At 38.0% G+C, this 13,639-nt stretch overlaps 2 protein-coding genes across 9 annotated transcripts in view; both read left to right on the top strand.

The window, feature by feature from the left end:
* kiaa0825 (KIAA0825 ortholog) overlaps nt 1-9,242 on the top strand; it is a 128,528-nt gene extending 119,286 nt beyond the window's left edge. For 2 of the 3 annotated variants that reach the window (XM_044112897.1, XM_044112898.1), the window contains one exon: nt 8,384-9,223. In XM_044112897.1, the coding sequence (XP_043968832.1) occupies nt 8,384-8,567 (184 nt within the window). In that variant the 3' untranslated portion in view covers nt 8,568-9,223. Of the gene's footprint in view, nt 1-8,383 lie in introns of all 3 variants that reach the window. The other variant, XM_044112896.1, reaches the window with a different exon arrangement.
* A 2,536-nt stretch (nt 9,243-11,778) lies between these two features.
* Nucleotides 11,779-13,639, top strand: part of fam172a (family with sequence similarity 172 member A) — a 157,242-nt gene continuing 155,381 nt past the window's right edge. For all 6 annotated transcript variants that reach the window (XM_044111802.1, XM_044111804.1, XM_044111807.1 and 3 more), the window contains exons 1-3: nt 11,779-11,873; nt 12,425-12,565; nt 12,692-12,793. In XM_044111802.1, the coding sequence (XP_043967737.1) occupies nt 12,445-12,565; nt 12,692-12,793 (223 nt within the window). In that variant the 5' untranslated portion in view covers nt 11,779-11,873; nt 12,425-12,444. The remainder of the gene's footprint in view (nt 11,874-12,424; nt 12,566-12,691; nt 12,794-13,639) is intronic.

Here is a 13,639-nt window from a genome sequence, read left to right as displayed (position 1 = left end):
TTAATTGGTTTAATTGTAAAATGAATTTGTCTATCGTATAAATGAATTACTCTGCATGGGTTGGTTATTAACTCACTTCTGCAGCCCGTTTCATTGGAAAATCTTTGAATATTGTTAAACAGTATTATCCATAGAGCTGCACAATTTAGCAAAGCAACAATATTCATTACAATATCAAACAATACAATTAGGTTAAAATATTAATTAGGTCATTACATATGCTTCCATGTTGTACATGTCACTGTTATGTTTAGCTAGCTAGATGAACTTTTACTGCTCTTGTTTCCCACACGTTATGTAGCATTTGGTAACTGAGATGCTAAACCTCACAGACAGATGATGCATTAACTGGGAAAATGAATTTTAGCTGATATTTTAATAACATTCCTCAATGTGGTCATAATTGTATGATTTCCCAAAATGTTGCCTGATATTTTATAGTCTCTAAATCATTTCATTCTTATTCCTACTCCATGCCTACTTTTACTTTGCAGATTAGGTATCCTTTCTTTAATTGATTTGGATTTATGACAGGCTAAAGTCTTCATTACTAGGTTCTGATCTGGACAGCCAATAACAACTTTCACAGTTAATAATTACAAGCCATTGAAATGTAAGTATTTGCCGATTCCATCCAACAGACAGAAAAACTTCACGTACCTTACTGCTACAACAGCACACACTGTACTGCCTCTCTTGTACAACTTGAATTATATCTTGAATTATGGGTCTTTTCCGCTGTCTTATGAATCTGTGATATGTTTCACACCATCCAGTCAGATTTTTCAGATTACTTCAGTTAAAATATTGCAATATTAAAATGATTCCCCCCATTTCTGCTTCTTTTACTTTACATCTGTCTGTTCTTGGACATTTCATTTGATGATTTACGAAAAAGCCAGCCTGTGCCTTCTGATTAACTTATTATTGCTTGAACTTGGAGCCTGAGACCATGCTGCGTTTGAAGTCTTGTGTTCGTGTGAGTCCCTCTGTACATGCGCATGTGAGCACGCATGCCTCAGAGGCTAGATGTGTGGTTGTGCTCAAGCAAGAAAAAGCGTGTCAGCTTGTGTAACTGTGGATGTCCTTTCAAAGGGCCTTCACAGATCTGTCCAAGACCCTTTGATCAGGCCATCTATGACTTGACTGCTCTTGACGGCCCTCGAGATGGGAGGATGTCTGCTTGGTGGGAGACAAGACCGGTTTGATATGGTTGAGAAAGTGTCTCTGACATGCACGCTCACACATGCACAAACATAAACATCAGTGCACATGGTTAACAATTGTGCATATTCATTCATGTGATGCTTGAAGGCTTGGAGACAGGTTTACCAGTAGTGTAGCATGTGGTGAGAGTTCAGAAATAGATTCTGGTGGTGGTTACTAAAATTGCACACCGTGAGTTGCGGACTCTGTGACTCCTTGTCTGCTCCTAATTTTCTGAAAACCGTATATAACATTTTCTTTTGGCAATCCCAACACATTTATATTTATTCTTTCAGCTTTTTTTCTTCTGTTAGTGACATAACACCCATCCATCCAATCAATTGTCTATTCAATCAACAACATAGGCAATATGGTTTTGGCACACTATAGAAGATACAACATTTCCAGAAAATTACATTATGTTAAAGGGGTAATATTATGTAAAATCTTCTTTAATGAGTTTTAAATTATGTTGCACTGTTATTCCCTCATCAACATACCTCTCCTATGGCAACCATTCAGCTGTGATAAAAGGTACAGCTCCACTTCTGAGCTGCAATATACAAACTACCCCAGCTTTGACTTCACAGAGCAACCTTTTACCTACGACTCCCCTACTCAGCTCCTTGACTAGCCAGTCATAATTAGCAAAGACCTGGTAGAACTGGATACCTGCTGGGCTTCTTATATGAGCTACTTCTCAGTGCAACACTGGTAAACATGTTTTTGTAGAGGTGTGATGGCTCTAAAACAAGAGTGGGAGTTGCAAATGTTCTATGCATTTTGTTTAGATACAGACATTGAGAGAGATGTGCCTTGAAGCAATTCCTGAAATCCTATTTCATTGATTTGTAAGCCATCAAAATGTTAAATCATGTTGCTTTAGTTCACTGGAAGAGTCCATGTGATGTATTTCGTGAAGCATCTCAAACACATTATTCTGTTGTATGATGTAATGAAAAAAAAATTAACAAAATCTACCAAGATATGGGGAGGAGAGTTTAAAGTGGTTCATTCATTGTGTCAATTTCCAGATGCCTGAATGTTTTTATTAACATTCATCTGTACAAACAAATGTATGAAAGTATAAGCAGATTGGGAATGTCCAAAGATCATACATTCAGGATGGACAAAGGTTTTGTGTCCTGGGGATAAATATGTTTTGATGCAAAATGTGCGCATCAATGCTGGAAAGCAATACATAACAAATGCAGACATCTCCGAATTTGTGCCATAACTGATTTTGTAAAATGCTGAATGTCATAAATAAATCAGCCTATAAAAGTTGTTTGTTTATCTAAAATGTATTAACAAAAGCAAACGTATTCAAATATTTACAAAAAAAAGAAAACCTTTTTGAATGAGATTAGTTTCAAGCTGTACAGACTCAGCTATTGTCATTCTTTCTTGTTTTGTGATGCAAACTCTGTCGGTCAGTCTATTTTGTGTGCATTGAATTTTTTTTCCCATCATTTGACATAGATGTGCTTTGATACTACGTATTTCTGTCCTGGCTGTGTTACTGAGTGTCCTGCTGCTTTTGAGCAGACTTCACTTTGTATTGAGATTATATTGAGATGGATCCCAGGTAGGGTCTAATACTGAGTGGCAACGCCACGTCACCCGGACATACTGTAGATCTGATGCTGAGTTGATGTGACAATACAATGGATCAGTGTTGCAGCTAGTAAGTCAGAAGGTAGAACATAATCCCTTCTGTCAAGTCTCTGTCTCGTCAATATTCAAATCCAGCCAGCTGTCCAATGGCTGTCAGTTACAATCTCCCTCTGGCTTATAGCCCCGCACAGGCACATACCCAAATTGAATTGGATGTTTGCTTCTCATTGGAAACTGAGTCAAAAGAAATGACCTTCTGCCCTATATTGTGAACTCATCAGTTGCTTCAGATAAACTAAATTCTGATCCACAGCATCCATTATTATCTAATTGCTCTTTTTTTGTGGTTTTATTTTTTCTCCTAACTCTTAATTCACATTTTTAAACTTCCTTTGAAATAATTTGTGTAATATTTAAAACCGTATAACTAAATCCTAACTGGATTGTAAGGAATTAAGATAAACATTTTACTTAGTCTTATTCTGTTAGAACACACTGACAATCTGTGGCCACATCTTGTGCTCTACATTTATCCGCTCTCACCTTTTGACTCATAACCAGACACTCTGAGCTCTGATCTCACCACAGAGCTACTGCTTGAGTTTGGAAGACCAGTCCTGGTCAAGTTGTCGTAGCTGAGGAGGTTCATTTGTCTTTAGAGAGCACCACTGCTGTCAGAAAGTCGGATATTTTTATACCTTTAAGCTGAGGTTTGAGGTATTGTTTGTAATGTTTCTGGAAACGATGGAGTCAATCTGAGTGTTCTTTCTGAGACACCTTTCCCTGTTGTAGCCATTTAGGCCATGATGTAAATTGAGGAATTATTTAAATCTGAGAAAATAATTTCAAATTTAACTGCAACACTAATTCAAAGTTTGATTGACAATCCAGTGGATGTCTGTAGCATGGTGTCAAATGTGCACAATTCAAACATTTAAATGCTACTGCTCAAATTCATTGGCATCCATATTATAGATGTGTAAAAAGTCTCAAAATGCCTCAGGAAAAAGCATCAGAAACATGAACATGTGAAGTAAAAACTTTGAAAAAGTAGAATAGAATAGAATAGAATAGAATAGAATAGAATAGAATAGAATAGAATGTCCTCGCCACAATCTAAGCATTAAGTAGAGGAAACACATAAAACTAGAGCTAAGAAAGCACTAACATCCGTTTACCAGTTTGGTTGATAATCACCTTAGATTTTTAGTAAAATTCTGATTGCCTTTGGCAGAAATGCGAGAGAAAATGCACAGAAATTGTTCACAAGACATAACTTTGACTTTGGTCAATGCCCAATCTCAGTTCCCATACCTGAATCCTAAAAAAAACCCAGCTGAGTGAGCTGAACAGGAAAGTGATGAAGGGGCAACCCAGAATTCTCCACAATCTATCCAATGAATGTAGCCGGCTCTGTATTTCTCCATGTGTCCCCGTTGATATGTGCTTCTCTTCCCACTTCACTGTGCACTTCACTGACACATGTCGCCCTGGCATCCACGGAAAGGCCTGACCTTTGGAAAGTTTAGCACTTTAAATATTTAGGCCTGGGTTATGATGGATTCTCCAGGCCCTGTGGCAATGTGCAAAGCCTCTGATTAGAGCTTGCTGTCAGAGTCATTTAGCAGAGCGTCTGGCTGTCGGTGGCACTCTCTGTTTGACAGGCGCGCCTTATTAAACAAACAGAGGTCCCGGTGGCAGAGCAGGCACTGCAGCCAAAGCGGTACAAACACCCCGACACTGAGAGAAACCACAGACAGCTGCTAAAGAAACCACTGGCCACAGACTCGTGATCTAAGCTCTCTGTCTTTCTGTTCACTTGCACCAAGTTCAGTGCAAGCAATACTTCTTTTACTTCTTACAGTTTAGGTCTTCTCTCGTTCTTTGCTGCTCAGAGAAACACCTTTGTGGAGGTTTTATCTACACTGTGTTTTATTGCTTGATTTCCAGCAAGATCTTGAATACATTTTCTGCTAAAAGAAGCAGGAAGGATGCTGCCTGTCTCTTGTCTGCAGCCTTCCCGTGATTAGTACAGCTCACACACTGAAACCGATCCGAACCAGCCCTTCTCATCTCACTCTGAGACAATCTCTCGTGGCATCAATCCTGTAAATATATGAGTCTTAATATGTGTGTCCTATTCTGTATTCAGAGGAAGAGCTAAGTCAGCAGCTCCAGTATTAATGCATGAGAAATGAGCAGAGCCCATAAGAATTAAAGGGTAAGACTCGCCTTATTAAGATGTAAATTCCGGGGAAAAAGTTGCCGAAATGAGGATACAGTGAAGTTACTGTCAACTTTAGCCTACTTATGCGTTTCTAAGAGGCGTTGTTGTGTCATGATTGTTGAAATTAGATGCACATAACAAAGCACCTTGTGTGTTTTGTTCAGCATGAGATCAACCAGTCCCGGCAAATCAGCAACCTTTTACCTTACGCAACAATTTACAGTTTTGCCAACATTATCTAGTGACAGTTTACATCAACTATTGTGGTAATTCTGTTTGTATGTACTCAGATTTCTGTGTGTGTTCTCTTTATTTTTTCCCCTCTTTCTCTCCCCACCTCTGTCTTACTCTCATTTCAAATTTGCACTTAACACCTTCCTAGGGAAAGACTTCTCATTCATCAACAGTGTTTGTCCCGGTGACAAGCAGGGTGCCTCCTGCATATCAATATCAGCTAAGACAATGCTGAGCATGTAACCTTCAGCTAAATGTCATTCTGCTTAATCCTATTTGAAAATTAAACATTGAAAAACCTTTACCGTACCTTCCTGTCTTCCTTCCGCTCTCCCCTCTCTCTCTTTTCCTCTTTCACTCTTTTATTAGGTGCCATGCTTCTGGCTCTCTGCTCTTCCTCGTACAATTGCTGCTCTTGCTCTGCATGCCGTGTGACATTTGTATTGTTCTCAATGTGGGAGCGTTTGAATCTCATAATGGTTATTCGGTAGAACTGATTTTATTCTTTGTCACTCATAAAAACATCAGGTGTAACTTCTTTTCAAGTTGTGTGATTTCCCTTTTTGTTCTTCAGTCTTCTCATTTTATGGATCGTTGAACTATTCTCACCACTTGAGCACTTATGCATCTTGTCATGTTAAAGCCACCAACTCTTTGATTTTGGTATTAGACATACACAAAGTAGCACATAATTGTCACAAATGAAACTTTGAAGAGTGCAGTATGAGGTTGTTTTCAGTCCACTTTTCTTTGATACCCATAAATAAAGTCCATTGCCTTCAGATGACACCTTATAAGTAAACAGAGGGATGTAGGCTTCATATAAATAGTGACCATTAGTGGACTAATAGTATCATAAACAAGAACCACAGTGGACAGGGATAAAGTTATGGGGAATCTGCTTTTACATCTAGTCTTTCTTATCCCCATGACATACATAGTGAGATAGTCACTGCCCTGCATTGGCTGATCTCTTTAGAAGTAAGTTGGTGTTTCAAGTTCAGGGAGTGACATGGTAATGGTTTGTTGGTCTGCCAAGCTGCATGGCATAAAAGCATAAACAGAAAGGTGTAGAATTGTAATATGACTCATTTGTTCAGACAAAAAGGATCCCAACATGAGGTCTTCTACTGATATCGTTTTGAAAAGAATGGTATGGGAATAATTCGTGCTCACTGCTGATGCCAAAGCTACATCACAACTTCTGTTGATCTGCACTGTCAACTTCATTTCTGAAAGGTAACTGCTGTGTGCTCCTTGAAGGTATATGACATAAGTATTTTGTGGAAGTTTCTATAAAAAGAATAATTACTATATTTACTGTCCCTAAATTGTATTCAAATGAGTCAAGATGATCTCAAATTGGTCTAGACACAATCTGTTACTAAGACTAGGGTTTGCATTGAACACATGATTTTCTTCATCTCCTGCCTCTTTTCCGCCCTTATATACACTGTACACTTCACACACATCTACAAAGCACAAACATACAGCACGTTTCACAGAGGCTGTAGAGGGAAATAGGAATGGAGGCAAGACAGGATAAAAGGGGAGGGAAAGATTGCAACGAAAATGCAATCATTTGCAGTCGAACAGATATAATTCTTTTGTGGAGGCAGTGTAATGTGGCGGCTCAAAGACGGCCCTCCGCCCATCCTTGTGGATTTGATTGACCACAGTCGCTCGTCAAGGGGTTCAATCAAAATACTGTGAGTGAATTACAACGAGACTAACCTTGATGTCCTCACATTGAAGCCCTCGATCCAACTCTGTAGCTTGAAGAATTAGAAAATGTATAAGGAAGACATACTGTAGACGCGATTGAATGGGATGAAGCTGCATTAATTCATTCTGCAAAATTTTGTTATCCAAACTGAGATTGCTCTGAAGACGCTGAATGATAACTTGTCTATGGTGGAAATCAGAGAGACCTGTAGAAAACATTGATCTACTGTGCCTTGAAAGCATAATTTTTAAACATTGATTTTTCTACATTTTGTTGCATTTCAACTGAACTTCAGTAAGACTACAGGGATTTACTATGAAAGACCAATATAAAGTAATAAATAATTTGAATGCAGAGATGTAGTCATATGTTGTTTTCAAAGATTGTGACAAATAAAACCACATCGTCTTTCCCCCTTTGATAAAGGTTGGGTGATAATATCAGCTTTTGGGGGCATCAACTAGAAATTTCCCCATTTTGTAAAATAGCCCAGGTTCAGTTAGAGTGGATGGAGATCTTCTGTGAATATCAATTTGCAAATCTTTTTAAAGATTATCTCAAATTATTGACCTTTACTAGACCATATCAACAGATTGTTTGGCTGTGATTAAAGCTAAACTTTTTTATTGTACATCTGGGTTACTGTTTAGATCCATTATGCATCCATCTTGTTGGAAAGTAAGCCTCTGCCCTACTTTCCATTATTTTGTAGCAAATTGAACTTGCTAGAGTTTTGTTTTACCTACAACTTTCTCCTTTCTATTCTTCAATAAATGTTAGGTTGGTGAAGTTTACAACAAGGAGTTGACCTACTACTCTTTCCTTTTTTGGATAGTGAACTGAATAGTGCTCCATGAAATATCCAGGCTTGTCTCATAATCTAATCCTGATCAAAACATCTTCACAATTCCCCGCTGTGTTCAGTGTACTAAGGTTCTCTGTAGAAAGTCCAAGGGGTGTTAGCACCTTTGCAACTCACTTTAGAAACAGAGGCAGTACCAAATATTTTCTTTTAACTTTTGTACTTTTGGAAAACATGCAAGTTAATGTTCAAATATTTTAACAGAAATGTAATGTGCAAACATAAGTCGGCAAATCTGGCACCAAAATGAGTTTTGGATAAACGTTTAGTGAGAGTCTAAATCAGGCACATGGTGCCTCATGGTTGTGAGATATATTTAGAGGAGCAATATAGAAAGATAACACCAATTTGGTTGGGAGCTTATTGAATATGTTGGCACAGTCCTAATGCATCAAAACAACATATAGGAGTCAAATTCAGAAGATTGTGCTGAATGTGGTTTTTCATTTAACCCTCAGAACTGTTTGCTGAAAAATAACAGCTGTTGTTGTTGTGTCTCCTTGCTCTCCAGGTGGGATATGCAGGAGGATGCGGAGCTGGAAGATGGAGAGAGAGCAATGGTGGAAGAACTTCAGAAAGCCTTTTTTGTTTGCTGCTGCAGCGCGGGACCACAAGATGCCTCTGGAACTGATGAGACACCAACAAATCAGACCCAGGGGGAAACAGAGCCCTGTGATAAAAGTACTGCCCAATAACAGTGCACACCAATGTAGTTTTTATTATGTAGTAATTTTTTTATATTCTCTTGGCACTCTCAAGGTGGTTGTTTGTGGACATGTACATGCACCCCTGTTCACAAATAGGTGGGAATATGTTGGCCTGTGCATGTACTGGAAATTTGCATGTATGTGCACAAATACATGGAGAAAAAAACCCCCACTAGAAACAAAAAAAAAAGAGCACTGGCTGGTGCCTTCCTCTGTTTGCACACACCTGAGACAAATCCTCTCTGTCTTTCAATGCTGCATCAGGTGCGTTTTCATCTTTTTGGAGCACATCTGCGGAAACCAGTTCCGGAAAATAAAGAGTTGCGATTTGTTTGTCTGGGACAAGATAGGACTGTGTGATCACTGTAGGTAGCTGATGTGTTTTAAGACCATGTGGGTGGAGAGAGTAGCATCAGCATGCTTTCTTTTGCAAAAACATCAAACAATATAGTTTGGAAGCAAAATATTACCTGTTTTGATTTTTGATGTGTTCTAGAAATATGCCACACCATAAATTATCAGTCAGCATTTAGTGGAAACTTGAAAAATATTCATGTGTATGATAATTGCTAAACATATTTTTTTCTAAATGTGTCTGTGTTTTTTATTTGTGTGAATAATTGTTGGTAAAATGTTACACATTAAAATACAACCACAATTGTACTTCAGTAAGGATTGTTTTTTTTCTTTTTCTTTTTTAGATAAAATAGTATTATCTTTTTGATGTAATTTTTATATGTTGGATTATCGTGGTGTCGTGGTGAAGAGAGAGCTGAGTCAAAAAGCAGAGCTCTTGATTTACCAGTTGATCTACATTCCCACCTTCATCTATGATCATGAGCTTTGGGTCATGACCAAAAGAACGAGATCGCGGATACAAGCAGCCGAAATGGGTTTTCTCTGTAGGGTGTCTGGGCTCTCCCTTAGAGATAGGGTGAGAAGCTCAGTCATCCAGGAGGGACAAAGAGTAGAGCGGCTGCTCCTTCATGTCGACAGGAGCCAGTAGAAGTGGCTTGGGCATCTGGTCAGGATGCCTCCTGGATGCCTCCCTGGTGAGGTGTTCCGAGCACGTCCCACCAGGAGGATTCCCCAGGGAAGACCCAGGACATGCTGGAGGGACTATGTTTCTTGGCTGGCCTGGGTACGTCTTGGGATTCCCCCAGAAGAACTGGAACAAGTGGCTGGGATAGGGAAGTCTGGGCCTCCCTTCTTAAGTTGCTACCCCTGCAACCCGACCCCAGATAAAGCGAAAGAAAATTGGATGGATGGATGGATGGATGGATAGATAGATGGATGGATGGATGGGTGGGTGGGTCGATAGATGGATGTGAAAAAAATGTCAAACTAAACTGTTTTGGTATTGTTTTGTACGTATAACACACAAAACCTACCTTTTGATCTTCACTTTCTTGCTAGCTGTCAGTAAATACTGTACATGTAAGGTGACAGTTGTGTCAGAGGAAGCGGTATATATTTATATATATATATATATATATATATATATATATATATATATATATATATATATATTGCTGTGGAGGTGTTTAAAGCAGGGTCATGTGATAACAATAACCTTCATCAGGATTATAACACTGCAAAAATACAAAGACACGGGTGTGCACTTCAACTAACAGGCTGGGTAAGGAGAACCAAGAAGCCCTTGGTAACTCTGAAGGAGCTGCAGAAATCAACAGCTCAGGTGAGACAATCTGTTGAAAGAACAAATTATAACTTAAATAATTGTACATTCAATAAATCTGACCTTCATGGGAGAGACTCATTGCTGAAAGAAACCCATAAAAAGTAATGTTGCCACATCAGACTGAAATTGAAAAGCGGTAGTAGATCAAATGATAGTCATGTCTTCAGATGAACCAGTTAAAGTCCAGACCTAAATCCAAATGAGAATCTCTGGCAAAGCTTGAAAACTGCTGTTCAGATTCTTTTCGTTCAATCTGACAGAGGTCAAATGTTAAATTTCAGTCTGTATATAAATACTGTATGATAGACATCTTGGTTTTTGTTGCATACAGTTTTGGCAACAGAGCTGCATAACAGTCTGATTTTCAAGTGCTCAAGTTTGGTTGTGGTTTGTCAGATTCCAAGTTCTGCACTTTCTAGCAAATACCAGCAAAACAACAACTGATCAACAACTGCCATATTTCAAACACACAATTCAGCCAGCATTGTCTGGCTTTTGTTTGGTTTTGATTTGATTTGTTGTGATTTTTGTCATAGAATACTTTTCTTCCCCTACAAACAAAGATTCCTGGTTCAAGTAACAAAAATAACTTTACTCTTGCTTTTATGTGGTTTTAATTAAAAATTCCATTTTGATTTTTATTCACAAAAGTTTTTTTATTTATTTTTTTTATATCAGTACACAAAGCACATATATTTCAGCCAAGTGTTTTGGCTGCTTGGACACAAAACACTTGCAGATTTCTTTTTTCTTTTTTTTCTATTACCACTCATACAAACCTCTCTTAAAGATCCCAAACAAGACGTCATTCTCACAGTTATACAACAGAGAAATATGTTGTTAACATTACATATTATAACACCGGTTTCAGACTCAGTACTGAACATATTTGCTTACAGAATTAAGAAATATAAAAGCTACAAAGTTGTACGCAATTCATGTCTTTTTCACGCTTGATCGAGCAGGTTTTTAGTCCTAAAAGTGAGTATAAAAATTCACAATGAATTCCCTTCAATATTTCTCTAAAGGTTGAATACAAAGCCCACAGCATTTGGATGGAGGCTTTGTATCTACATCCAGTTACATGTATCTTTAGTTATTAAAGACAGGCCTACATGTATGTATCTGAACGGATGGATAAGGGATGAGGGGAGAAAATTAGCAATATGCACATTGTGCCACAATATCCCCCGCCCCCTTATTGTTATCCAGACCTGGGAAATACTTAAATAAAAGTCCAAATCTTTGCTGATGCATGAATCTTGTAAAGGGTTTTTAGATCTAAACAATATATAGACAGCAATACGTTGTTTGAATTTTTCATTGTAATAGACAGGGAGAGAGAACTCAGCGCACATCCTGAAGTCCAGCACAAAAATACAAAATTATATTTCCGCCATAGTATCTGCTGTCTGTTCAGCACGTTGCGACAGCTGCTGCTCCTGTGCTACTATCCCTTTAAATATCCTTTCCAGTTCGTTGCCCCGGTAACCCGGAAGCTTCACGCGCTCTTTGCTGCTGTGCTAAGAGTCCTTCCTGTTTCAGAAATTTGAAGGAAGCAGCAGCAACAGGACAGTCGCTGAGTAAATATGGTGCGTGAGTTCAACATAAAGTATGCATGCATCTGCAGTGAACAGCCCGGTGCTCTGTAAAGCTCCCTATGACGTTTGGTTTTAGTGAATGTGTGAATAAACAGACGAATATATCTTAATGGATCTGTTCGCAGTTGTTCCATGTAGAGCAGCTTTTTTTTTTTTTAAGTCTGCGAAACATCAAACAGATTTTGTTTATTGTGGACAAAGTCCCGGGTCTGTTCTAGTGGGCGTGAAGGAATGTTTAAATCTTTGGTCGGTTTGGAAATAAGAAAAATGTCGCGGAGTGTGCATAATTAACTTGGTTGCTGCACGTGTGGAAACTACCTGCGTAGTCCTTACTAAACAATTAAACTAAGTGCTTGTTTTCTTTATGTTTGGGCTAATTAATTAGAAATACATGTATACATGACAACAATAAGTGACCCAATTACCAATATGTATCAATAGGTACGACGGTGTCTAGCAGCTACAGATATACATGTAATACAAAAGCCAGCATAATTATTCTTTTCTTTATATTTTCTATATTGTCCCCTGACTCGTGGCAGGTTTAATCTCAGTGATCTGTATGAAGGACGGACCTATGCGCTCTCATCTTATTTGTACCACATCAGCATTGTACATACTGTGGATCATCATGGCCCAGGTCGCTGGCCAGGAGGACAGGGAGAAAACCACTGCGCTCAAAGGTGAATGAACAACTATGCTGAGGGTTTGGGTTGGATTGGAGTTGTTAATATACAGTCGACTGTCACTATATAGTTTTAAATGTGTGTAAACTTATTTCTTAACTTGCCATGTTTCTTTGCTTATAGATCTGTTGTCAAGAATAGATTTAGATGAACTGATGAAGAAAGATGAACCTCCTTTCGTCTTCCCTAATACACTGGAGGAGTTTGAATATGCCTTCAATGAAAGTAAGTACATTTATTCACTGTGTAGAGCAGTACTACCTACTGCTTGTTGAGAAGCAGTAGGTAGTAGTACAGAACTGATCCAAAGAGACTAAAACAATAGGTTCAATTAGCAGGATGGTCTGTTAAATAAAACTGGATGCAGAAACTTTAAATACCTTATACATCCACGGGAAGTAAGTAGATAATTATCAAATTATCTTGACAGTTATCCCGTTAAAATACAGACAAACCATTGTTTAAGCCAACATTAGAGAGTCATTTTACCAAGTTTTTATAAAAGGACACTACTAGCAAAATGTTTATGTTTTTGGTCAATTTTGAAAATAAGAAAAATTTTCAAAACCCTAACCCTTTTTTACCTTTACCCTTCATAAATAACATAAAAATACTCGCTGTCAAACTTTAGCAAGATATTCTTTAAATCAGGAGGGATTTAGCTTCCCTGAAACTTTGAACTTTAAATGTATCTGAATAAGATTTTTATTCAAATTATAGTCAGGCAGTTTCTGCAAGAGATACACTATGATGCATTTACTTAATTCAAGTTATGTCCCTTTAAGAATGTTTAAAAATATATAAAAATATATACATATTCAGGTGTCACAGAGAAAGTGTGTCCTAATTTTTTTTTTTTTTTTTTATCATTTCACAATTTAATGTTTTTAGCATGTTTTACAATGTAGGATTAATGACTATTATGCTGAAAATTACTGTGAATTTGAGTACGGTGCCTGTTATGCTGATGCACAAACGTTCAGACATTCAGGGCTCATAAAAGAATCAAAAACACATTTAAAGATGTTTTTCAATGATGCGATCTTGAACGTTTTTCTGAATTTTTTCGGG

The sequence above is a fragment of the Gambusia affinis genome, linkage group LG03, assembly GCF_019740435.1.
Source record: "Gambusia affinis linkage group LG03, SWU_Gaff_1.0, whole genome shotgun sequence".
In the NCBI taxonomy this organism is placed as follows: domain Eukaryota; kingdom Metazoa; phylum Chordata; class Actinopteri; order Cyprinodontiformes; family Poeciliidae; genus Gambusia; species Gambusia affinis.
Note: the sequence above shows the minus strand (reverse complement) of the source record. Positions and strands in the feature narration are given on the sequence as shown.